At 48.1% G+C, this 25918-nt stretch overlaps 1 protein-coding gene across 1 annotated transcript in view; it reads right to left on the bottom strand.

Annotated features, from left to right (window-relative positions):
• Positions 1-2333: 2333 nt before the first annotated feature.
• The window catches only part of RNPEP (arginyl aminopeptidase (aminopeptidase B)), a 24514-nt gene continuing 929 nt past the window's right edge, over positions 2334-25918 (bottom strand). The window contains exons 2-11 of the mRNA XM_011990538.1: positions 20271-20411; positions 19785-19933; positions 12298-12414; positions 11020-11255; positions 8619-8732; positions 7126-7238; positions 6847-6955; positions 5135-5359; positions 3967-4109; positions 2334-2918 (exon numbers count right to left, since the gene is read on the bottom strand). Of these exons, the coding sequence (XP_011845928.1) occupies positions 2760-2918; positions 3967-4109; positions 5135-5359; positions 6847-6955; positions 7126-7238; positions 8619-8732; positions 11020-11255; positions 12298-12414; positions 19785-19909 (1341 nt within the window). The 5' untranslated portion in view covers positions 19910-19933; positions 20271-20411 and the 3' untranslated portion in view covers positions 2334-2759. The remainder of the gene's footprint in view (positions 2919-3966; positions 4110-5134; positions 5360-6846; positions 6956-7125; positions 7239-8618; positions 8733-11019; positions 11256-12297; positions 12415-19784; positions 19934-20270; positions 20412-25918) is intronic.

The raw sequence follows: 25918 nt of genomic DNA on the forward strand, positions 1-25918 counted from the left end.
ACCCCCACACTGGGACAGTGCAGGCAGGAGAGCCTGGGGCTCAGTAGGATTTTCCCCAGCCCTTCAGGGGGCCTCCCCCAAGGAGCCTGAGGCAGGCACACCCTCCACCCAGTCCCTCACCCAGGAATGTGGGAGAACCGGCTTCTAGCCCCAGGGCTGCTCACGTGCTCCCTGCCCTGAAGAGTATCTGGCTGGGGCTCCCAGGATGGCGGGGTGAAGAGGAGGATGTATGAGAAAAATGAGAAGGCTCTCAGCTCCCTTGCCTTCTTGGGGCTTCCTCACCGGTGACATGGAGCTGAGATAAGGAATCCCTACGGACTAGCAGCTTGAGATAAGTGGGAAAGACTTGGATTTGAGGTCAGTGCCTTGGAAGCATGGGGATGGGGGTGGGGAGAAGATTCCAGGATAGTGGTCAAGAGAGCTACGGAGCAGGTTGCCAGGGGCTTCCCAGTACTCTGTGATGGCAAAAACAGCCCACTGGCCTCCCCTCTCCCCACAGAGCTTGCCCACACAGCAGCACAGCCTCATCTGTGGGATGGGAGGATGTCCTACAAAAGGACAGCCACATCCAGTAGGCCTGTCGGGTACAAAGGTGGCGAGTGAGGCAGGCTACACAGCTCAGGATACCCGTGCTATGAAACGGGAACCCACAAAGTTAGTGGAGTCACAGAACGGCTGTTAGAAGAAGGACTTCCAGCCTTTCCTTCCAGTGACCTTTCATGATTACTGGGCCTGTGGGTGCTATAGATTTTTGTAAAGAGCAAGGAAAGATAGCTACTGATAAGCTAGATACCAGGTTGGGGAGAGGGGGAGGCAACTGGATAGCCCTAAAATAGTCCTTGTCAATAACATATTGCCAAGAACAGTCCTGAAAGAGCCACAGGAGTTTGCTGTCAAAATGCCAGTGCCTAGAGTGTCTCTTCCGATCCTGGGCCTCCAGATCCCTCTCCTGTGACCCACATCGCCCTCTCTGATGGTGAAGTTGAGTGTGCCATGGGGTAGAGGCCTCTCCAGTCTACCACTTGGTCACTAGTCCCTTGCTCTTGCTGAGTGAAAGCAAATTGACTCATTCCCAACCCTTGTGCAGGGGAGGGAGAAAGCCTGTTTGATAACCTAAAGCCAAGGACAGAGCAGAGCTGCGAACAGAGGCTGGTTCAGGGGTGCCCTGTATTTAAAGAAAGGCAACTGAAACACACTAAATATTTCTTCCAACCCTCCCCTCATCCCACTCCCAAACCCAGATTGCTAACTGTTTAGGTCCCCATGTTGAGGCCAGGAAATCAGAATTTAGTGCTAAGTTCTAAAAGACTACTGATTACCACACCATTCAAATAGTCATCCAGGAGCAAAGACAGGTGAGGCCCAGTGAAGCCTTGGGGATGGGGAGAAGGGTAGAGAAAAAGTCGTAAGACAGTTTTGTATTTTTATTTTTGAGACAGGGTCTCACTCTGTCACTCAGGCTGGAGTTCAGTGGCACAGTCAAGACTCACTGTGGCCTTGACCTCTTGGGCTTAAGTGATCCTCCTGCCTCAGCCTCCTGAGTAGCTGAAACCACAGGCATGCACCACCACGCCCAGCTATCTTTGTGTTTGTTTGTTTTTTTTTATAGAAGTCTTGCTCTGTCACCCAGGCTGGAGTGCAGCGGCATGATCTCAGCTCACTGCAACCTCCACCTCCCAGGTTCAAGTGATTCTCCTGCCTCAACCTCCCAAGTAACTGGAACTACAGGTGTGCGCCACCATGCATGGCTAATTTTTGTACATATATAATTTTTGCAGTAGAGATGGGGCTTCACCATGTTGGCCACGCTGGTCTTGAACTTCTGACCTCAAGTGATCTGCCTGCCTTGGCCTCCCAAAGTGTTGAGATTACAGGCGTGAACCATCACGCCTGACTTTTTTTTTTTTTTTTTTTTTTGGTAGAGATGAGATCCCACTATGTTGGGCAGGCTGGTCTCAAACTCCTGGGCTCAAGTGATCCTCTCACCTCAGCCTCCCAAAGTGCTGGGATTACAGGCATGAGCCACTGTGCCCAGCCCACTTTTTTTTTTCTTAGTGATGGAAATGATAATAGGAATGCTGCTGCAGGGAGAGAATTCAGCTGCTTCACGGAGAACTGGAATGCTATTCCTTTTTCATTTTCCTGTACCAGCTGTGCCATTTTGCCATATATTTTTTCATATGCATGGGTGGGACACCCACCTCCTTCACCCTGGCTGTTTGCTGAGGACAGGGAAACACTGTCATTCTCTGGGCTTCCCCCAGTGACCTTTCCTGAACAAACACAGTGGGGACCCCTGGTGGAAGAAATGTAATAGTCACTCAATCTATAACAATTTTTGCTTGAAAACTTTATTAAAATAAGGATTAAACCTGAAAAAAGAACAATCAGAATGCCAGCCCTTTGCATAAAATCAGCGAGAAAAAAGAAAAGAAAAAAAAAGAAAAGAAGAGAATCAGTCCTCTCCACTTCTTCCCAGAGACTTAGGCGGAGAGGCGGAGAAGGCCCGCTGCCCTGCAGTGCTCGCAGCCTGTAGCGGGGAGAGCTGTGGGCAGGTTCTCTGTCTCAGGGCTCAGTGGACTAGAGAAGTTCCCACCAGAGCACAGGCCCAAGAGTCACAGATACCTAAGCCTAGAGAACAGATTATCCTGAGGGAATATAAACTCCAGGAAGTTGATCAGAGAACAGGAATTTGGGAACAAACAATTATTCTGAAAGCCTGCAGAGCCTGAAGAGGCAGGGGCCATGCACACGAGCCTCTAACTGCCCTTGGGTGCCACGATCTGCTGGACATAGTTGACAACATTGCTGTGAAGCTGGGAGGCGGTGGATGCAAAGGTCTCCTTGGCGAGGGTCTGGGCCACCTCACTGCCACCCATCATTGCGTGGTACAGCGGAAGTGTATACTTCTGCTTCCCCTGCAAGAAACACACATACACATGCCTAAGAAGCTTGCCCGGTGGGTCTGTCCAGCCCTCCTGCCCCCAGTACCAGCCTAATAGCAGCCATGGCTAGGTGCTAAAAGGGATGTGGGTACCACAGTGGAATGAGGAGTTTCTTATCAGAAGTGCTCTAATTCTGGCATCTTCTTGGGGGCCAAAGATCCATGGAGATGGATCTCAATATGCATCCCAATCCATGCTAACTTGGGGATGTCTACACTCAACAAAACAAATGAGTTGGGTTGACACAGTGGGACTCCAGACTTTTGGAAAGGGGTAGGTGGTGAGCCATCAAGTGAATAGCAGATATCAACGGCTGCAGCACATAAAGCTCACAGCCGCATACGGTCCAACTGCAGTCAAACAAAGGAAAACCCACAGGTCAAATTCACACAAATAAAAGCCAGCAACATCACAAGTTCCTAAAATCCAGAGCCTTGAGGAAGCCCACAGAGGGCTCAGAACATCCCCAAACAGGCACGCAGCCCTGACTTTCTGCAGAGCACTGCTTCGTCTCCAGTCCAGCCCTCCCTGCTCCGGAATCTGATGACATTCAGTTCATCCTGAGAGCCTGGGGCCCTTCCCCAACAGGGCAACTTCCACATGGTGACAGAGGGTCTGGCTGCTGTCCCAACCATGCCCAAGTCACAGGGCAGCAGGGACCTATCCTCCAAGTCTTTGCTCTTCTCGCTTGACCTCTGGCCCCTTTCCCTCTTGGCGTTTCCCGCATGATGCGATCACCCTCTTTCCCACCTCTGGGTTGGCTCTGGCCAGCTTTTTTTCCTGGGGTCTCACCAGCTGAACTGCAGAAAGCTCCACAGGCCTGCAGGCTTCCTCTTGTCCCTAGGGCAATGCCTTCAAAGCCACACTAGTAAAGAGACTGAGTGGTAGGGTCCTCAGGTCATTTGCCCCTCCCTCTGGGCCTCAGATGAGTCCTCGATGAGCCCTGTCCACATGATTACTTCACATATGGCCGAGTGGGTCCCGGTGTGCTTTCGGGAAGAGCGAGGCAGAGGCCACCCACCTGGTTATGCAGGAACTCCTTCACTTTCCAGAAATCTTCCTGGTGGTCGTTCTTAAGGACGATTTGGCCCCATCGTAGCCGGAGCTCTGCATTCCGGGCATTTGAGATACTTGGGTATGTCTCTCCAAGTGTTTTCACATTCCCTGGAGAAGAGAAAGAAATGATTTGTGGCTAGGCACGGTGGCTCACGCCTGTAACCCTAGAACTTTGGGAGGCTGAAGTGGCCAGATCACTTGAGGTCAGGAGTGTGAGACCAGCCCGGTCAACACGGCGAAACCCTGTCTCTACTAAAAATACCAAAAAAAATTGGCCGTTGTGGTGGTGCACACCTGTGTGGTGGTGCACACCTGTGTGGTGCTGCACGCCTGTAATCTCAGCTACTTGGAGGCCGAGGCGCTAGAATCAAGAATCGCTTGAACTCAGAAGGCGGAGGAGGTTGCCGTGAGCCAATAGCACCACTGCACTCCAGCCTGGTGGACAGAGCAAGATTAAAGCAGACATATTCCCCCAATATCCTGTTCCATTTGTATTCCTGCTACTCACCTGCTAAAAGTCATCTTGTCTCTAACTTTTTTTTTAACCTCTTGGTGAACATTATTTTGACTGAGCAGCCACAAAGCATTAGTGGTTGAGAGCTTTGGATGACTGGGTTCTGTGTGACCTGTTTGTACCTCAAGTTCATTCTCTGTCACCTGGGTATTTAAATCACACCACCAGTCCCAGCTACTCGGGAGGCTGAGCCAGGAGAATGGCTAAACCCGGGAGGCGGAGCTTGCAGTGAGCTGAGATCCGGCCACTGCACTCCAGCCTGGGTGACAGAGCGAGACTCCGTCTCAAAAAAAAAAAAAAAAAAAAAATAAATAAATCACACCACCTACTTCCCAGAGGAGCTGTGAGAATTAAATGGCTTAATAGACACAAAGGCTTTACAAGAGTCACCTGCAGAAGCTTTGGACTTGAGCACTGCCAGGCTTTGTGACTTTGTCCTTATGGTGCTTGTAGGTAGAACCCATAACCTTCCGATGGCACATTCCTTGTGGAGGGCCAGCCTCCCTATTGTACGTGGCAGTCCCCTAGAGGCAGGCATCACTACTTTTTGTGAGTCTCTCTCTAGCCCCTGACATAAAGCTCTGCACACAAGGAGCCCTGGTTCACCATTTTTTCTTACCAGGAGGAAGAGGGGATTTCTGGAGGATCTTATCCAGGAAGTAGACCAGCTGGTAGGTCTTCCAGGGAGAGATGGCCACGGCTTCAATGGCCTTCACGTCCAGCTCCTCGGCTGCCCACAGCTGGGCTAGCTCTTCAGCAGGCTTCATGAGTGAGTCCCCGGGGGAGAGATCAGGGAGGTAAGGGGGCCAGCCAGGGGTATTCAGCCATCGATCAAACTCAAAACCTGTTTGGGAGAAGGAGAGAAGATACTATCAGAATTCTCTGGCCAGGTTACTGTCGTTGGTTCAAGCAACTCCCAGAGACCTCAAGTTTCTCCTCTCTCCATCCCAAACTCTTTCCCCAGCATTTAACATTACTTTCCCATGTAACCACTTGCTCCAGCAGAGTCCTAGTTATAATGATATCTAGAGACTGTGTTATTTCGACCGTGAAAGTGCTTTTCACTCCAAATTAGCACTGTGTTGTCACAGCCAAGTTGGTGGATGCTCTATTCACGTGTACATTCTCCTACTGATCACCAGAACCACACTGTACTTAAGCACTGGGGCTCTAGGACCAGGCTGCCTCGGTTCCTACCCCTGCTCTGCCATTAACTAGCTGGGAGGCCTCGGGCATGTTACTTCACCTCTGCACCTCAGTTTTATCTATAAAGTGGGGGTGATAGGCCCTGCCTCAGTGACGGTTATGAGGATTACATAAGCAAACGTTAAAAGCTTAGCGTACCACCTGATGCATAGTAAGTACTCTAGAATTATTAACTACCATTAGCTCCAGAGTCCCATGACATTAAAATGCAAGCCTCCAACCGAACAGTAGGTGCTGCTAAAGGCCTGACCAATCCTACTGTCAGAGGATGCAGACTTCATCAAACCAACAACAGAGTGACTCAGGGGGGTTCAGGCCACAGCAAAAAGTGGGGGTATGTCTAATGGACTGTGTCATCCATGACAGAACATTTTTCCTTTTTTCTTTGGAACCAGTACCTCCCAGGCAGAAATTGGGGGCTGGGCGCAGTGGCTCATGCCTGTAATCCCAGCACTTTGGGAGGCTGAGGCAGGCAGATCACCTGAGGTCAGGAGTTTGAGACCAGCCTGACCAACATGGAGAAACTCTGTCTCTACTAAAAATACAAAATTAGCCTGGCGTGGTGGCGCATGCCTATAATCCCAGCTACTCGGGAGGCTGAGGCAGGAGAATTGCTTGAACCCGGGAGGCAGAGGTTGCAGTGAGCCGAGATCATGCCATTGCACTCCAGCCTGGGCAAAAAAAAAAAAAAAAAAAAAAAAAAAAAAAAAAGAAAGAAATTGGGACAGCTACCGGGATTGCCTTCACTCAGAAGGCCGTAGGAGGGGGTGCTGCCTCCGCTCCTGCCCTGTGAGTTTTAGCTCAGAGCAGCAGCGCAGCAGCAGCAGCAGCAGTGGCAGCTCTCTGGGCAAGTTAAGGGTCTGATTATGTGTGTCCAGGTGTGAGGAAAACAAGAAGAGAGGAGAGGAGAGAGTAAGGAAACAGACTGGGAGAAAATGAGGCAGAGAGGAGTCAAAAGAAGTCATTTGTCTGGAATAAATCCCAGGATTCTGGGTTTGCTCAAAATGCCCCTACCTAGCTGACTCTGACCCAGTGTTTTCCCACCCACCACCATCTTTCCGAGTGTAAATGAGATATCATTCTCTACTATTTTTTAGAAGCCTGTAGGCCAGTTTCTCTGTTTACCTGGAATGATATCCACTCTCTTCTTCTTAAGCTCAGGGAAATATTCCAAGTAGAAGTCCAGAAAGTCATCGGCTAAGATGCTTTGGAATTTGAATTCATGCACATAGGCCTGTGAGGAGGGAAGGCTCTTCAGACCCTCTCTAGCCCCGTGGGGAGTGGAGTCCTTCTGTGTCTTGGGTCCTCCTCCAACCCCTTATCTCTTTCGCCCCCTGCCTCTACCCTTGCTCAGGCCCAGTGGCTTTATCCGCTCCTCTTCCTTCTCCCCTCATGTGACTATACCTTGAGAAAATTGTCAAACTGATCCTGATCACCCACCAAGTGGGCCAGGTATGACACAAAGCAGAAACCTTTCTCGTAGGGGGTCTCGTTATAGGTGTCATCCGGGTCAACGCCTGGCAGAGGAGAAAGCAGACAAGATTTAAGCTTTTGTAGCCTGTCACCCGTAACGTTCTTCTCTAGCTCTAGAGTCAAAAGACTAGCAATGGAAGAGATCAGAATTCAGCTTCCCCAGGGACAGCAAGGCCAAGGAGTCCAGATCCTGGGCTCTCTCCAGATCTTGGCCTCTCTCAAGGCCAAGATCTCTCTCTTAAGATCTCTCTCTCAAGGCCAAGATCTCTCTCCAGATCTTGACCTCTCTCAAGGTGCTTCCAAGGAGATCTCAGAGGGTCATTTACTGTGGATCTAATATGAAGACAAAGAAACCAGCCTTCCAGAGGAGCAGACACATTTCCTTAGTCCCGGGATATACTTTGTGTGGGTAGGTTCCATCAGCTCTTCCCACTGAGCACCAGGCTGTGTCTTTTCCATCCCTATTGGTCACCTAAATACTCAACCTCCCCTCCCAGATCAGTGTTTTTTTTTTTCTTTTTCTTTTTTTGAGACAGAGTCTTGCTCTATCACCCAGGCTGGAGTACAGTGGTACAATCTCAGCTCACCGCAACCTTTGCCTCCCAGGGTCGAGCGATTCTCCCGCCTCAGCCTCTCCCGCCTCAGCCTCCCCAGTAGCTGGGATTACAGGCATGCACCACCACGCCCAGCTAAATTTTGTATTTTCAGTAGAGACAGCGTTTCTCCATATTGGCTAGGCTGGTCTTGAACTCTTGACCTCATGATCCACCCGCCTCAACCTGGGATTACAGGCATGAGCCACCATGCCCAGCCAATGTGCTGTTTTCACAGCTGTTCCAGGCTAAAACTAAATTACCAGTCTCCAAGAAATTCATTTGCACACTTAACAGCATCAAGGAACATGAGCTTCGACTGCATAAAAAGGTTTCAGATTAGTCACACATGGAATGAAGGAAAATGTTAGGAAGTAAAAAGCTCTGAATTTGAAGAGAGGACCCGGATCTCAGTTGCAGTCATGCACTGATTAGGTATATGACCTGGACAAGACACTTAACTTGTCTGGCACTCAGTCCCGTCCTCTGTAAAATAAGGCTAATGCTTTTACTCTACAGAATCCACAGATCTGCCCTGATGATCATGAAGGAATGGGAAAGAGCCTGGTAAAATAATACAGACTTGTGCAAATGCAAAGCAATGGTAAAGTCATCACGAACTGTACAGACTGGACAGAACTCCTATCTGGCTGCAGTGGCTTGGGTTCAGTTAGCCTAGTGGCCACAGAATTGGCCAGAAAGAGCTCTGGAGTGCCCCTCCCTCCGAATAAAATATTCTAAGTGTGCACTGATCAACATGAAGTTTGCATTAACTTGGGGCTCCAAGCTCAATTGAGGGGAGTGGGTGTCAGACAGAGGAGCCTCCTGGACCTGGTTCAATCTTCACGCGGAGCTTGTTGAGTGGGTTTTCCTCTCCAGTGATGTCCATGTGCTGACGCAGCAGAGCTCGCCCCGTTGCAGCCTCCAAGCAGGTGTACGCAGCGCCTGGTGCAGAATCAAACATAAGCCCCCAGGAAAAAGTCTGTCACCACATCCAACTGTATTTTCCTGACAGAGACACTGTGCTGCCTCTTTGTGGCCTCAAGAAGAACAGCAACAGATACCTGAAGCTTAATAACATTACCCTCCTGGGGACCCAGGGCAAATAGGGACAGTTACAAAGAGCCTGATTCAGTCCCTAGCTCCCTGTTGCTGTGGGCTACAAAGGACTTGGTTAACTCAGGCTGTTAGTCTCTCTCTTAAATGAGGACTGGGAGAATCACACCTTTCTGACAGTTACCTTTCCTTATCAAAGTACTATATTTTTATTTTATCTTATTTTATTTATTATTTTAATTTTTTGAGATACAGCCTCGCTCTGTCGCCCAGGCTGGAGTGCAATGGCACGATCTCGGCTCAGTGCAACCTCCGCCTCCTCCTGGGTTCAAGCCATTCTCCTGCATCAGCCTCCCGAGTAGCCGGGATTACAGATGTGCACCATCACGCCCACTAATATTTGTATTTTTAGTAAAGAGGGGGCTTCGCCACATTGGCCAGGCTGTTCTCAAACTCCTGACCTCAGGTGATCTGTCTGCCTTGGCCTCCCAAAGTGCTGGGATTAAAGTGCTGGGATTACAAGTGTGAGCCACCACGCCCGGCCCCCAGCCTTATTTTTAGAAAATGATTTGATCTTCTTTTTTTTTGAGACAGAGTCTTGCTCTGTTGCCCAGGTTGGAGTGCAGTGGCACGATCTCAGCTCACTGCAACCTCCGCCTCCTGGAGTCAAGCAATTCTCCTATCTCAGTTTCCCAAGCAGCTGGGACTACAGGCACACACCACGATGCCTGGCTACTTTTTGTATTTTTAGTAGAGACGGAGTTTCACCATATTGGTCAGGCTAGTCTCAAACTCCTGACCTGAGGTGATCCACCCGCCTCAGGCGTGAGCCACCGTGCTTGGTAATGGTTTGATCTTCTGTGAAAACTTAGAATTATTTTCATCTGACTGTTTCTGTCAGACAAAAGAAATTATCAACCCCAAAATTTTAAGGATCTCTAAGTCTCCTTCTGCATTACAAACAATGACTGAGGGAATAGTGGAGGGGAGGGGCACAGGGTTTTGGAACCAGCCAGCTCTGCCCTTTCCTAGATGTTTTGACTCTGAGTAAGTGACTCAGCCTCTCTCAGTCTGTTTCTTCAACTGTACAATGGGATAAAAATATTTGCTTGCAGGATTCCTAATGGCTGATTCAGATATTCACAAATAGGCTCTTGCTATCTATACTCTGAATGAAAGTATAGATTTGTACAAACTTTCTGGAAGATAATGGACAATATGTACTAAAAAAGACTCTGTAATTTAAAATGTTCAGGGCCGGGCGCAGTGGCTCACACCTGTTGTCTCAGCACTTTGGGAGGCTTAGGCAGGCAGGTCACTTGAGGCCAGGAGTTCAAGACCAGTCTGGCCGATATGCCGAAATCCCGTCTCTACTAAAAACATAAAAATTATCCAGGCGTGGTGGTGCATGCCTGTAATCCCAGCTACAGGGGGTGGGATGTGGGGGAGCTGAGGCAGAAGAATTGCTTGAACCACGGAGGCGGAGGTTGCAATGAGCTGAGATTGCAACACTGCACTCCAGCCTGGGCAAAAGAACAAGACTCTGTCTCAAAAAAAAAAAAAAAAGTTCAGACCCAGAAATTGTGTTTCTAAGAATTTATCCTTATTGAAATCATCTGATATGAATAGACATTTATATGTAAGGAAGTTTGTCAACATATTTCAACAGAAAATGAGAAACAAACAGTAAATTAAAAAACATCCATATATGCAGCTATAGAAGAAAATCTAATGAGCCAGGCACGGTGGCTCATGCCTGTAATCCCAGCAATTTGGGAGGCCAAGGCAGGTGGATCACCTGAGGTCGGGAGTTCGAGACCAGCCTGACCTAAATGGAGAAACCCCGTCTCTACTAAAAATACAAAAATTAGCTGGGCGTGGGGGCGCATGCCTGTAATCCCAGCTACTCGGGAGGCTGAGGCAGGAGAATGGCATGAACCTGGAAGGCGGAGCTTGCAGTGAGCTGAGATCGGGCCACTGCACTCCAGCCTAGGCGATAGAGTAAGACTCTGCTTCAAAAAAAAAAAGAAAGAAGGAAAAAGTCAGTTGTTAAACCATGTATGTGGTTTGTATTCTGAAACCCCACTTGTATTCTGAAACCCCATAAGGAGATCACACTGGCTCCACAGGTTAAGAATGGGAGGCAGAGTCCTTAGGAGAGGGGTGGACACTTTACCAAAGAGGACGGTGGAGATCCTCCTCTGGGCGTACATGGTGAAACCTTCATTGAGCCAGAATTCACCCCAGTTGGCGTTGGTGACCAGGTTCCCAAACCAACTGTGGGAGATCTCATGGATGATGACATCTGCCAAGGAGCGGTCCCCAGCTAGCAGGCAGGGTGTGACAAAGGTCAGACAAGGGTTCTCCATTCCTCCAAATGGAAAGGACGGTGGCATGAAGAGCAAGTCGTACCTGCCGAGAAGCAGGGAGGTCACCGAGAGGCCCTGGCTTCCTGGAGCAGACCCTACCTCGCTTCCCTTTCCAGCCTATTTCCAAGCCCTAAGATATGCAGTCGCTAAACAGGCAGAGTATGATTTCGGGCCCAGTGCGGAAAATAAAGCCCAGGCTCCTCAGTGCTTCTCCCAGGTGGCTCCCCTGCCTTGCCGGGACTTCCCTCATCCAGGTGGTGTCTGCTCTCCTGGAGCTCACTCTCCAGGCATTTGTTTCCCTCTCTCCTTCCAAGCAGGTGTGGAGGTGGTAAGTATATTATCAGCTCCATCACATGGAGCCCCCTGGAGGCCAACTTGGGGTCATAAAGACCAACGTGCACCCTTTAATCTAAGGAGCCTAAGTGTGAAGATGTCAAAGTTAAAAACAGAGTGTGGGGAAACTTGCAGCAATGGGAAAACACAGGTCAACAAAGGATCTTGACGGTGCTGCCCCATCTCAAACTTGGCAACTGCAGGTCACATTTTCATCACCTCAAGAACCTCTTCTCGGCTGGGCCTGGTGGCTCACACCTGTAATCCCAGCAGTTTGGGAGCCAAGGTAGACAGATCACCTGAGGTCAGGAGTTCGAGACCAGCTTGGCCAACAGGGTGAAACCCTGTCTCTACTAAAAATACAAAGATTAGCTGGGTGTGGTGGGGGGCGTCTGTAATCCCAGCTACTCTGGAGGCTGAGGCATGAGAATCGCTTGAACCTGGGAGGTGAGGTGGAGGTTGCAATGAGATGAGATCATGCCACTGCACTCCAGCCTGGGCGACGGAGCAAGAAGACTCCATCTCAAAAAAAAAAAAAAAAAAAAAAAGAAAGAACCTCGTCTCCTAGGTCCTCTCCTCAGCAACAGTGCGGAGCCTGGCTCATGTCCTCCTCTTTTCCTCCTCTCCTTCACTTCTAGGATCAGGGAAACTTTGCTCTGGGAGGCAGGAGGTGGAGAAGCCACACGAAGAGGGAGAATGGAAACCAGGGACTCAGTTTAACAGGAGACACTAGAGTCAATGTGATATCACACCTTCCCCAAACATAAGGTCCAAAAAGCTTCTCGCCTGTTGCCAAAAATTCTTCTATCACCCCGTTGTACTCCTCCTTGGCAGCATCAATCAAGCAAGGCTCAGCCCACACCCGGCTCCTAAAGACAAGAGAGCAGAAAAAGCAGAATGGTGCTTAGAGACCATCACAGTGACCCGATCCTGAAAGCACCTGTAGAAAATTGGCCTCAGACAAGTGAATGTGACAGTGCAGTCAGCCACAGTGACGGGGTGCAAGATCAGATCACCACACAGATCCAAGAGACCGCTCCCCACACCTGAGAAACAAGGACCCCAGACAGCTTCATGGAGGTGGAACCGTGCTACACGGTTATGGTTTCACTACTGAATGCAATCTTGCAAAAGTGATTTAACCTTTCTGAGCTTCAGTTTCCTCATTGGTAAAATGAGTGAAGATTAAATAAGACAACACACAAAAGCCCTTCAAACAGCGGTTTATACAGTAAATGTTAGTTTTCTTCTCTCTACTTATAGGAGAGATAAGAAAGGGTTCTAAGGCTGGGTGCGGTGGCTCACGCCTGTAATCCCAGCACTTTGGGAGGTCGAGGCGGGTGGATCATGAGGTCAGGAGATTGAGACCATCCTGGCTAACACGGTGAAACCCCATTTCTACTAAAAGTACAAAAAATTAGCCGGGTGTGGTGGCGGGCGCCTATAGTCCCAGCTACTCGGGAGTCTGAGGCAGGAGAATGGCGTGAATCCGGGAGGTGGGGCTTGCAGTGAGCCGAGACGGCGCCACTGCACTCCAGCCTGGGCGACAGAGGGAGACTCCACCTCAAAAAAAAAAAAAAAAAAAAAAGAAGAAGAAAGGGTTCTAATAATAGAATCTGGAATTGAATAAAACCTTAAGAGACAAACCTTTTTTTTTTTTTAGAAGACAGGTTCTTGCTCTGTTGCCCAGGCTGGAGTACAGTGATGTGATCCAACCTCTGCCTCCTGGGGCTCAAGTGATCCTTCCACCTCAGCTCCCCAATGCCACTGGCTAGGACTATAGGTACATGCCATCATGCCTGGCTAATTTTTTTATTTTTTGTACAGGCAGGGTTTCGCTATGTTGCCCTGGTTGGTCTCGAACTCCTGGGTTCAAATGATTCACCTGCCTCAGCCTCTCAAAGTGCTGGGATTATAGGCATGAGCCACTGTGTCCGATCCAAACCTACTAATGTTAATAGAAATTTGTTAACTGCCTTAGGTACAATAATGGGATTGTGGTTATAAGGGAGAATGCCTCTATTCTTCAGAGAGGCACACAGATTTACTTGCTTTTAAACAGTCTAGCAAAAACAAAAACAAATCCACTCATATAACTAGTATAACAAAGTAGATGGTTCTATAGGTGTTCAACGCATCATCCTTTCAATTTTCTAGATATTTGAAATTTACATAATAAAAAGATAGGGAAACAAAGGTGGCTTGGAGGAAACAAAAACAAAACAAGAAGATCCAGTCTAATGGAAAGATGCAATGGACTCGGCTCCTGCAGCCAAAGGCTCTGCTTGACCAAGAGCCCCCGGCTGCACTGTAGAACTGCTTTTCCATACGGACATATGAATGAGAGACTAGCTGGGCTGGTAGCTCACGTCTGTAATCACCGTACTTTGGGAGGCCGAGGTCAAGAGTTCAAGACCAGCCTGGCCAACATGGTGAAACCCTGTTTCTATTAAAAAAAAATAAAAAAAAAAAATTAGCAGGGCATGGTGATGCGTGCCTGTAATCCCAGTTACTTGAGAGGCTGAAGCAGGAGAATCGCTTGAACCCAGGCGGCGGAGGTTGCGGAGAGCCAAGATCGCACCATGGCACTCCAACCTGGGCAACAGAGTTAAGACTCTGTTTCAAAAAAAAAAGACTGATGGCAAAGTGGGATAGGTCCAGGCCAGGATGAGGGAAAACTTCCTCTCTGCCTTTGCTGAAGGATAGGAACTATTCCAACAGGAAGAAAAGATATAAGGAAACCAGTATCAGGTACTTCTCAAATATCAAAAGCAAAGACCTAGCCATGGAACGCTGCATATGCATGTGAGGAAGCACCGAGGGTCTGGGATTACTCGAGGACAGGATCAGACTGCAATGGGGGAGGCAGTGGCAGGAGACGGGACATGAGAGGCCCAAGAGGGTCGGGTCTCAAAGAGCCTCAGATACTCTGTTACAGAACTGGACCTTCAGAGCCATGGGAGCATTTTAAGGCAACAAGTGACATTATCAGATTGAGTTTTAAGAGATCATTCTGGCTGCAGGACACAGAAAATATGTTAAACTACAAGAATGAGTGAGTTTCTCCATGGAAAGCATGTAGGAGAAAAGAACAGGTCAAGGACAGAGCCTTGGGCAACACCGACACACAAGGAGCTGGGCAAAGGGTCAGGGAAGGAGATGAGAAAGGACTAACCAGGAGGCCCGACAACCAGCATGGGTGGTGGCACAGAAGCTAGAGGAGGGTCAACGGGGCCTGAAGGAAAAACAGCAGAACATGAAGGCGAGGGCTAAAAGCATCACATGTGTTACCTGTATTGAGGCAAATAACCTCTCTTACTACAGAGTTTCAACGGCATGGCAAGGGTGGGGGGCTGGATTCCATTGCAGATTGTAGCAATAAATGATGGTGGGGTGGGGGGGTTTCAAGAAGTGCAGCCAGTGAGTATACATGCTACTCAAGTCACCTGGCTACAGAGGGAAGGACAGTGTGTTGTGCCAGAAGAGAATATGGAGTTAAGGGTTTTTTTAGTTGTTTGTTTGTTTGTTGAGACGGAGTCTTGCTCTTTCACCCAGGCTGGAGTGTAGTGGCGCGATCCAGGCTCACTGCAAGCTCCTCCTCCTGGGTTCACACCATTCTCCCACCTCAGCCTCCTGAGTAGCTGGGACTACAGGCGCCCACCACCACACCTGGCTAATTTTTGTTTTTGTAGTTTTAGTAGAGACAGGGCTTCACCATGTTAACCAGGATGGTCTAGATCTCCTGACCTCATGATCCACCCACCTCAGCCTCCCAAAGTGCTGGGATTACAGCCATGAGCCACTGCACCCAGCCGAGTTTGTTTGTTTGTTTGTTTGTTTTTGGCTTTTTTTTTGAGGTGGAGTCTCACTTTGTCGCCCAGGTTGGAGTGCAGTAGTGCAATCTCGGCTCAACCTCCACCTCCCATGTTCAAGTGATTCTCCTGCCTCAGCCTCCTGAGTAGCGGGGGTTATAGGCATGCACCACCATGTCCGGATGATTTTTGTGTTTTTAGGAGAGATGGGGTTTCACCACGTTGGCCAGGCTAGTCTCGAACTCCTGACCTCAGGTGATCCACCCACCTTGGCCTCCCAAAGAGGTGGGATTACAAGTGTGAACCACCACGCCCAGCCTTGAGTTTGTTTTTTGCTTTGCTATAGATCTAAGAGAAACTGGTGCTTGTCTAGAGGGGGAGGCTGCAGATTTGAAGACAGAGACATAAATGATGAGGCAAAGTCCCAGAGGACATGTGAGGGAAGAGATTTGGCTTTAAACAGAAGGAAGGACCCTCATCGCAGTCTGGAAGGATAGAAGCAGATGAAGATAACTTTTTAAGTGGAGGACAGGAAGCTGACATAATCATATCTGATGAATTTAATATTCTCAGTAAAACAGGAGACAAGACCTTTTGCTTAAGTGAGGGGATGGGATTGGACAGTAAATTTGAAGAGTATAGTCTTAGAACAGTGTAAAGGGAGTGAGATGGAAAGATAAACAAAATGACTATTGAACAACCTTGAAAGCACACCTGCTGTTGAAGACTGTACATCTGTTACATTTTTCTGGAAAACCTCACAAATGTCTATTTCGACTTTCCTTTAATTCCAACTTTTCACGAAGAATTAAGAAAGTTATAGTGGTAGCCGGGTATGGTGGTTCATGCCTATAATCCCAGCACTTTGGGAGGCTGAGGCGGGCGGATCACGAGGTCAGGAGATCAAGCCCATCCTGGCTAACACGATGAAACTCTGTCTCTACTAAAAATACGAAAAATTTAGCTGGGTGTGGTGGCGGGCGCCTGTAGTCCCAGCTACTCAGAAGGCTGAGGCAGGAGAATGGCGTGAACCCGGGAGGCAGAGGTTGCAGTGAGCTGAGATCGCGCCACTGCACTCCAGCCTGGGTGACAGATCGAGACTCCGTCTCAAAAAAAAAAAAGAAAGTTATAGTGGTATTACTGTGTAGTTTCACTATTTTCTATATCTCCCAAATACCCACTCATAGAAGTAGAGAAAAGGAATTGTATAACAAGGGACTGGGACATTACAGCAGCGGAATAGTGGGCAAGGAGGTTTGGGGTGTTGGTAAGAGGTAACCAACCACACACTTGGGCCAGGAAGGGAAGCCCAGTCAGGAGGGTCTTGACTGCCCAGGAGAAATGGGTGGCTTGCCGGAAGGGAGGCTGCCATGAGCTCAAGGAGGAGATGTGGTGGAATATAGTGGAAGGGAGGCTGTCAGAGAGCTGGAAGGTTAGCAGAGTCAGGATGAATGAGGACAAGTGGCTTAAAAGTTCAGCTATGGTACAGTTCATGACAATGACGATGTCTAGGCTCTAGATTCCAGAGCATGGCTGTGAATATGGGTGGCTGACAGAGTGAAGAAGGCTCTCTGAGTACAGGTCAAGAAACCCTGAAGGTGGGTGCGGTGGCTCATGCCTACAATCCCAACACTTTGGGAGGCCAAGCTGGGAGGATCTCTTGAGCACAGGAGTTCAAGATCAGCCTAGACAACATAGCAAGACTCTGCTTCTGCAAAAAATAAACAAAATTAGCTGGGCATGGTGACAGAGTAGCTGTGGTTCCAGCTACTCTGGAGGCTGAAGTGGGAGGATTGCTTGAGCCTGGTAGCCTGAGGTTCAGTGGGCTCTTGTGCCACTGCATTCCAGCCTGGACAAGAGAGCGAGACAAGAAAAGAAAGCAAGAGAGAAAGAGAGAGGAAGGGAGAGAGGGGAAAACAAGAAGGGCAGGGCACAGCACAAGAAACCCTGCAGCCACCCTCAACCCTGGGTGTTAGGAGACAAAAGTTGCCAAAGATGATGTGACAGGACACCAGACAGAAAACGACCATGGGACGGCAGTCAGTGTCTTCAAGGAATTACTTTGTGAACTGTTCTACCACCACCTTGAATATCAAAATTACCATAGTCCTTCAGCCCAGTGGACTTCAGCTTGCTACAACTAGAAGGTTTAAGACAGTCATCCAAGATACCTCCACCAGGACACACATTTCTGTCAAAATAAATGAGGACGCTCTCAGTCAAGCTGCAATCTCATCACCCGTAGTATAGTGCAAAGAGCACTGGATTTGCAATGGAAATACCTGCATTTTAATTCCAGTTTTGCCAACTAGTGGTCCTGCACAAGCCACTCACCACAGCCTTGGTTTGCTTATTTTTAAAATGTAGAGAGTATCATCCTCATGGAGTCTGTGTAAGGATTAGAAGAGATTATAAATAAAAGGGCCTACTGGGATATATCCATAATTCCCCTCTGCCCAGGATTTTCCTCTTGCAGTAACAGGGACTGGGATAGGTGACATATCTTGCCAGAAAACCCTCCCATTTAATAAACCCCCACGGCCGGGTGTGGTGGCTCACGCCTGTAATCTCAGAACGTTGGGAGGCTGAGGTGGGTGGATCACGAGGTCAGGAGTTCAAGACCAGTCTGGCCAATATAGTGAAGCCCCATCTCTACTAAAAATATAAAAACTAGCCAGAAATGGTGGCACGCACCTGTAGGCCCAGCTACTTGGGAGGCTGAGGCTGGAGAATCGCTTGAACCTGGGAGGCGGAGGTTGTGGGGAGCCAAGATCGCACCCCTGCGCTCCAGCCTCGGCAACAGAGCAAGACTCCGTCTCAAAAATAATAAATAAACCCCCCACAAGACCCTACAATGTGACCCAGGAGGCAAGGACTATCCATCTAACCAGGGAAGGAATAAGTCATTACCACCAGTTAAGTGGATCCTGTCACCTAGTTCAATATACCATGTTGTCATTTTATTACAGGCAGTATAAAAAGAAATCATTATCATTCAGTATCTTTAGAATCTATTGTTCTCTCATTTCCCATTAATAGTTCATACTCTCACAAATAGAACCTTAGTAAGGGTATTCTTGGAAACGACATTCCTTTACTCATCTACTTGCTTGTCTGTTGCAAAGATGACATCCTTTTGGTTATTTCCTGCCCTGCCTATTAGGAAGACAGCCCTTCGTAAGAGGAGGGCACTTCGTCTTTCCAGACTGGTATTGTTTTGAGTGTGTGCACTGGGAGCAGATGCCAGTGGAATCCCATCTATTATTCCATCTGATAACCAGAAACTAAGACTCATGATACCAGCAGTGCCACTGAGCCCAATTATGAAGTCTGAGACTTGTAACTAATCTTGTCAAGGACACCACTGCCTTTAGGAACTGGGAGCAGGGCTAGAGATAAAGAACAGCAACAGCACCAGGAAAAGGTCACAGTTTCACTGTCCAGCCTTTGATGCTCCCACATTGGGACCAAGCTATAGTGGCAGGTAATATGAGAGCCAGGAAAAACCTAGACTCCTGGTCAAACCTCTTTTCTCAGGAAACCTTACAAAATCACTTTTTATCTTCACAAGATCCATCTAACCTCATGGAGGCATTGCTGCCACCGCAGGCTTAGACTCACGCATCCGCTGCAGACATGAAGGAGAGTCCACTTCCCTCTTAGAAGGAAATAATGATACCAAAGTTGTGTATTTCCAGTAACTAAGCGCAAAAGAAAATGGGGAAGATTTGTACGAAGATAGGAAAGTAGACATAGCTGCTAGAAGGGCATTAAAACTTAAAGATATTAATAAAGATCCATTTCCCAGGCCGGGCATGATGGCTCATGCCTGTAATCCCAGCACTTTGGGAGGCCGAGGCAGGTGAATCACCCGAGGTCAGGAGTTTGAAAGCAGCCTGGCCAACATGGTGAAACCCCATCTCTACTAAAAATACAAAAATTAGCTGAGCGTGGTGGGGCATGCCTGCAGTCCCAGTTACTTGTGAGGCTGAGGCAGGAAAATCGCTTGAACCCAGGAGGCAGAGGTTGCAGTGAGCCGAGATCATGCCATTGCACTCCAGTCCAGCCTGGGCAACACAGCGAGACTCCATCTCAAAAAAAAAAAAAAAAAAAAAACCAATTTCCCAAAATTGCAGCCTAAATTCCAACATCCCTCTGTAAGGCAGCCCAGGACAACACTACTGCTAGCAGGGCTGATGATGTTATTCCAGGCAGCAGGATTAGAACTGGAAAGAGGGAGTGGGAAAGGTGGGGAGAAAACGAGCACTTCCGCCAGCTGTGCTCATGCTGCATGAGCTGCAGAAAGGCTCTGGACTCAGACAGAGGATCCAAGACTCCCCAAGAACCACCCCAGCAGGTCCACTGGTCAGAGTCCTCCTTGCCTCTGAGGCCAATCCAACCTTGCCTGTGGGGTCTTTGTCTCCTACCTGGGTCCAACTTCAGCCGAAACCAGATCTCCGATGGCCAAAGCTATCAGATAGGAGGGGATGGGCTGACACATCTGGAAGAAGAACTTATTTGGACCTCTCTTCTCCCAGGTGCTAGCACTCATCACAGCTGTGAAGCCATCTGGGACCTGACAACAGAGAAAGCTTAGGAGATTTTACCTGGAGAGAGTCTCCTTTTGATTAGTTTGAATAAAGCATGACCAGCCACCTGTGTGTGATGATAATGGCCCGGAGTCTATCTTGGAGAACACAAAGGTTTCAAGAAACTAAATCTGTGCTCAACTGATGGGATTTAGAGGAAGGCTACATACAACTTCAGTAGGTGGAAGAATTTAAAAGTAAGCAATTTTTCAGAAGTACTACTGAATGGATATAATAATTTACCACTGAAATGTGACCTGTTTGATAGATCTGAAATTATTTCTTAATCCCAAGGGCAGGTGCACCTAATCTTAGTCTCCTTACCTCAATAAGAGCTGAATATTTGTATTTAACAGCAGGCGTGTCGAAGCAAGGGAAGAAGGCCCGGTTTAGGACAGCCTGGCCCTGGGTGTACACAAAGGGCTTCTTCTTTCCTGCTGTCTGCTCAGGAGCCAACCAGCAAACCTAAGCGAAAAGAAGAACATTTCAGAACTGACATCTCTCCCACACGAGCTCAGTCTGGCCAGAGAAGTGAGCTGGCTGGAATGAGAGAATTTTAGGTAATCCTTAAAACCTTTCTGCCAGCCAGTCTGGTTCGAACTAGAAAGCTCTCTCCTCTTGTGTATTTAGTTCATCCTGGAATCCAAGCCAAAGTATGACACCCACTTCACAGGGCAGAGCCACCAGAAAGGGTCCTTTCCTCACGGCATCCCATGTGTCATCTCAGGGACCCTGGACCTAGCCTCCGACCCTTTCATCTGTACCCTGTCTGTGTCCTTCTCTCTACAGTAGTTTCTCATCAAACAAAAAACTACTGAAGCAACTGCATTTGGACTTGTGATAAGACTCAGAAAAGCAGAACTCAACTGGGAGTCGGTGATTAATACGTATTCTCTTTTCTTTTATGAGACAGAGTATCGCTCTGTCACCCAGGCTGGAGTATAGTGGTGCAATCTCAGCTCACTGCAACCTCCACCTCACAGGTTCAAGTGATTCTCATGCCTCAGCCTCCCAAGTAGCTGGGACCACAGGCACGTGCACCACCAAGCTCAGCTAATTTTTGTATTGTAGAGATAGGGTTTCACCATGTTGGCCAGGCTGGTCTCCAACTCCTGGCCTCAAGCAACCCGCCCACCTCAGTCTCCCAAAGTGCTGGGATTACAGGAATAAGCCATCATGCTCAGCCTAATACATGTTTTCTTTTTTCTTTCTTTCTTTTTTTTTTTTTGAGACAGAGTTTCACTCTTGTCACCCAGGCTGGAGTGCAATGGTGCGATCTTGGCTCACTGCAATCTCCGCCGCCCGGGTTTCAAGTGAGTCTCCTGCCTCAGCCTCCCAAGTAGCTGGGATTACAGGCATGTGCTGCCACACCCAGCTAATTTTGTATTTTTAACAGAGACGGGGTTTCATCATGTTGGTCAGGCTGGTCTTGAGTTCCTGACCTCAGGTGATCTGCCCACCTCAGTCTCTCAAAGTGCTGGGATTACAGGCATGAGCCACTGCACCTGGTTTAATATTTGTTTTCTATTCCTAAAACTTACCTTTTCAGAAGAAATGTATTCTATATCATAGGCACTGGTTATATAATTCTTTATCTGCATTCTGTTAGCTCTTAAACAAAGGGCAAATCTGGGTTGGGTGCAGTGGCTCACTCCTGTAATCCCAGCACTTTGGGAGTCCGATGCAGGTGGCTCACTTGAGGTCAGGGGTTCATGACCAACCTGGCTAACATGGTAAAACCCTGTTGCTACTAAAAATACAAAAATTAGCTGGGCGTGATGGCATGCACCTGTAATTCCAGCTACTCAGGAGGCTGAGGCAGGAGAATTACTTGAACCCGGGAGGCAGAGGTTGCAGTGAGCTGAGATCGTGCCAATGCACTCCAGCCTGGGTGACAAGAGCGAGACTCTGCTTCAGAAAAAAAAAAAAGGCAAAGCTGAATGATTATAACAAAACCCAGTTTTTGCCTACAGCAAACAGGCTTTCATTTACCTGGAAGCAGAGCAGGGTGGAGTATATGTCAGTAACAAATACCATTTAGAATTTAGAAATGGATTCGATTATTCCAGGATGATTTCACAGAGGAAGAAAGAAAAGTTTCTGGCTGGACCTTCAAAGACAAGCAGGATTGAGATGGCTGGAAAGGCAGGGAGGAGACATTGAGGAGGAGACAAGCAGCAACATGAACAGAGGCATAAACAGATGCAGGCTCCAGATGCAGAGTGGGAGAGGCAGGCCTGGGCAAGTCTAATGAACGGCTCTGGACACAGCGGTGTCTGAGACCTATTTTAAGAGGCATAAGGAAGCCACGTTGGGATGCTGGGTTTTTCTTTGAGTTTTTGTGTGTGAAAAAATTAATTAGTGTCCTTATAACAGGTACAGTGCAGTATAGAAAGGGATGAGAGAGAGTGGAGAAAGCTGATAAACACTGCTTCAGCCAGGGGACCGAGATCAACGCTGACAGTTATAAATCACGTGGATACTATGCGCCCTCAATACCCAATGAAAATGGCACTTTGGCTGGGCGCGGTGGCTCACACCTGTTAATCCCAGCACTTTAGGAGGCCGATGCGGGTAGATCACCTGAGGTCAGGAGTTCAAGACGAGCCTGGCCAACATAGGGAAACCCTGTCTCTACTAAAAATACAAAAATTAGCCTGGCGTGGTGGCACATGCCTGTAGTCCCAGCTACTTCAGAGGCTGAGGGAGGAGAATCTCTTGAACCAGGGAGGCGGAGGTTGCAGTGAGCCGAGATCATGCCAATGTACTCCAGCCTGGGCAACAGGAGCGAAACTCCATTTCAAGAAAAAAAAAAGGCACTTTACCTCTGTGAATTGCCCCTCAAAACTCATAATCCCAGTCTAATCATGAGAAAACATCAGATAAGTTTCAATACAGGGGCATCCTACACTATACCTGGCCAACACTCCTCAAAACTGTCAAGGTTGGCTGGGTTCAGTGGCTCACACCTGTAATGCCAGCACTTTGGGAGGTCAAGACAGGAGGATCGCTTGAGGCCAGGAGTTTGAAATCAGCCTGGGCAACACAGGGGGACTCTGTCTCCATAGAAAAAATAAAAATAAAAAAATAAAAAATTGGCTGGGAGCAGTGGCTCATGCCTGTAATTCTAGCACTTTCTTTGGGAGGCCAAGGTGGGAGGACTGTTTGAGCCCAAGCGTTTGAGACCAGCCTGGACAACACAGTGAGACCTTATCTCTACAAATAATAAATTCAAAAAATTAGCTGGGTGCAGTTGTATGCACCTGTAGTCCCAGCTACTTGGTGGGGAGGCTGAAGCAGGAGGATCGCTTGAACCAGGGGGATCAAGGCCGCAGTGAGCCATGATTGTGTCGCTCACTGCACTACAGCCTGGGTGACAGAGCAAGACCCCGTCTCAAAAAACAAACTGTCAGAGTCCCAAGAGGATACATGACAGCTAAATATAATATGGAATTCTGGATGGCTTCCTGGAACAGAAAAAGACATGAAGTAAAAACTAAGGGACTCTGAAAAACCTATGGACTCCAGTATCAGTACTGGTTTATTAATTATAACAAATATATTATTATACTAATGTAAAATGATTTAGTCTTGGTTAATAATATATCAGCATTGGTTAACTGTAACAAATGTGTCACACTAATGTAAAACGGTAGCAAGAGGGGAATCTGTGTGTATATGAGTATGTAGGGAGTACTGGACTGTATATGGGAACTAGCTGCTCAATTCTTCTGTTAATGTTTTAAAATATAAAGTCTATTAAAAAAAAATTAGGCCAGGTATGTTGGCTCACACTTGTAGTCCCAGCACATTGGGACGCCAAAGCGGCAGATGACTTGAACCCAGGAGTTCAAGACCAGCCTGGGCAACATGGTGAAACCCCATCTCTATAAAAAATACCAAAAATTAGCCAGGTGTGGAGGTGGCAGGTCTGTGGTTGGTCCCAGGTACTCAGGAGGCTAAGGTGGGAGGATCACTTGAGCCAGGGAAGTCAAGGCTGCAGCGGGCTGAGATGGTGCCACTCTACCAGTCAATGATGATTGATCAATGGACTGATCATTGAATGCCATCAATCAGTGATGTTTTCACTGATCAGCTAGGAAATGAGATTTTTTTTTTTTTTTAAGATGGAGTCTTGCTCTGTCATCCAGGCTGGAATGCAATGGCATGATCTTGGCTCACTGCAGCCCTCCGTGTCCCAGATTCAAGCAATTATCCTGCCTCAGCCTCCCAAGTAGCTGGGATTACAGGCGTGAGCCACCACACCCAGCTAATTTTTGTATTTTCAGTGGAGATGGGGTTTCACCATGTTGGCCAGGCTGGTCTCAAACTCCTAACCTCAGGTGACCTGCCAGCCCTGGCCTCCCAAAGTGCTGGGATTACAGATGTAAGCTACGGCACCCAGCCTGGAAATGAGATTTTGAAAAAGAACAATGTAGGGAGCTTTTTGACCCTGCCTCAAAAAATAAATAAATAAATACAAAAGTTAGCAGTAAAAGCTAACACAGCTTACCCACCATGTACCATGCACCATATTAGCCACTTATGGAAAGACAACTCATTTAACATATGTCAAGCACTTAAGACTAGTGCCTGGTTCATCTTATTAAATATTAGCCATAATCCCCACCTCCACCAAAATTGCTTACTCATCATCTTTGCGCTTTTTTTTTTGTTAAAACAGGGTTGCACTCTGTTGCTCAGGATGGAGTGCGGTGGTGTTAATCTGGCTGTGAAAGGAAAATCTCTGGGGCCCCAAAATCACTAAGGAAAACTCCAGCTGGGAACCGCTTAGGGCACACCTGCCTCCCATTCTATTCAAAGCCACTCCTCTGCTCACTGAGATGGATGCATATCTGATTTGCTTCCTTTGGAAAGGCTCATCAGAAACTCAAAAGAAGGTAACCATTTGTGTATCACCTATCTGTGACCCGGAAGCTCCTTCCTGCTTCCAGTCTTCCTGCCTTTGCTTCAAGTTGTCCCGCCTTTTCAGACCGAACCAATGTACTTCTTACATATACTGATTGATGTATCATGTCTCTCTAACGTACCAAGCTGTGGGCCCGGCGCGGGTCTCGAGGTCAGGAGTTCTCAGGAGTTCGAGATCAGCCTGACCAACATGGTGAAATTTTGTCTCTACTAAACAGTACAAAAATTCGCCGGGTGTGGTGGCGCACGCCTGCAGTCCCAGCTACCAGAGAAGCTGAGGTCCGAGAATGGCTTGAACCTCTGCCCAGGAGGCAGAGGTTGCAGTGAGCCGAGATCTCGCCACTGCACTCCAGCCTGGACGACAGAGTGAGACTCTGCCTCAAATACATAAATAAAAGAAAAATTAAACTGTAAACAAGCTGTTTACTGTGAAACTTGCAACTCACTCTACCTGAGAGATAACTGGCAGCCACAGCCTAAGGATTTTCTGACTCTTACAGACATAAGCCACCTAACTCCATCTCTTATTTCCAGTATTTGCCCCACACTCCGAAAAAAATTAAAGAACTAACAGTGAGAAGGCCAAATTATTACTTAAAGCACCCTAATTCCGGTTCTCACTTTTACTCAAATTCTTTCGTTAATCAAATCCAGGACTTCACAGGAGGAAACAAAAACAAAGATATAAGCTTTAACTGTGGAACTAGAAGGCCACACAGAACAAAGACCTAGATCAGCATCTGGCTAATTCCCAAGCCACCATAAAGCAGAGATAAGGTGGCTGATAATCAGGGACCTCGGTCCAAAAGTCCAAGACAGCACTAAGTGAAATGCATGAACAATAGGTCATCCAGGAAGCCACGGAAGATGTCAGAAACGGCAGTGTGCGATGAGCGGGAATGCGGCGCAATGTAGACAAGCCGCCAAGACCAGGGAGGAGACGCCGAAGGATGGAAAAGGGGAAGGGTGCAACGCTCAATGACTGGAGCAAGTTCAGAAGAAGGAAACCAGGCAGCCCGGGAGGAAAACAGGAAGCAAGGGGA

The sequence above is a fragment of the Mandrillus leucophaeus genome, unplaced genomic scaffold, assembly GCF_000951045.1.
Source record: "Mandrillus leucophaeus isolate KB7577 unplaced genomic scaffold, Mleu.le_1.0 Scaffold38, whole genome shotgun sequence".
NCBI classification, from domain to species: Eukaryota; Metazoa; Chordata; class Mammalia; order Primates; family Cercopithecidae; genus Mandrillus; species Mandrillus leucophaeus.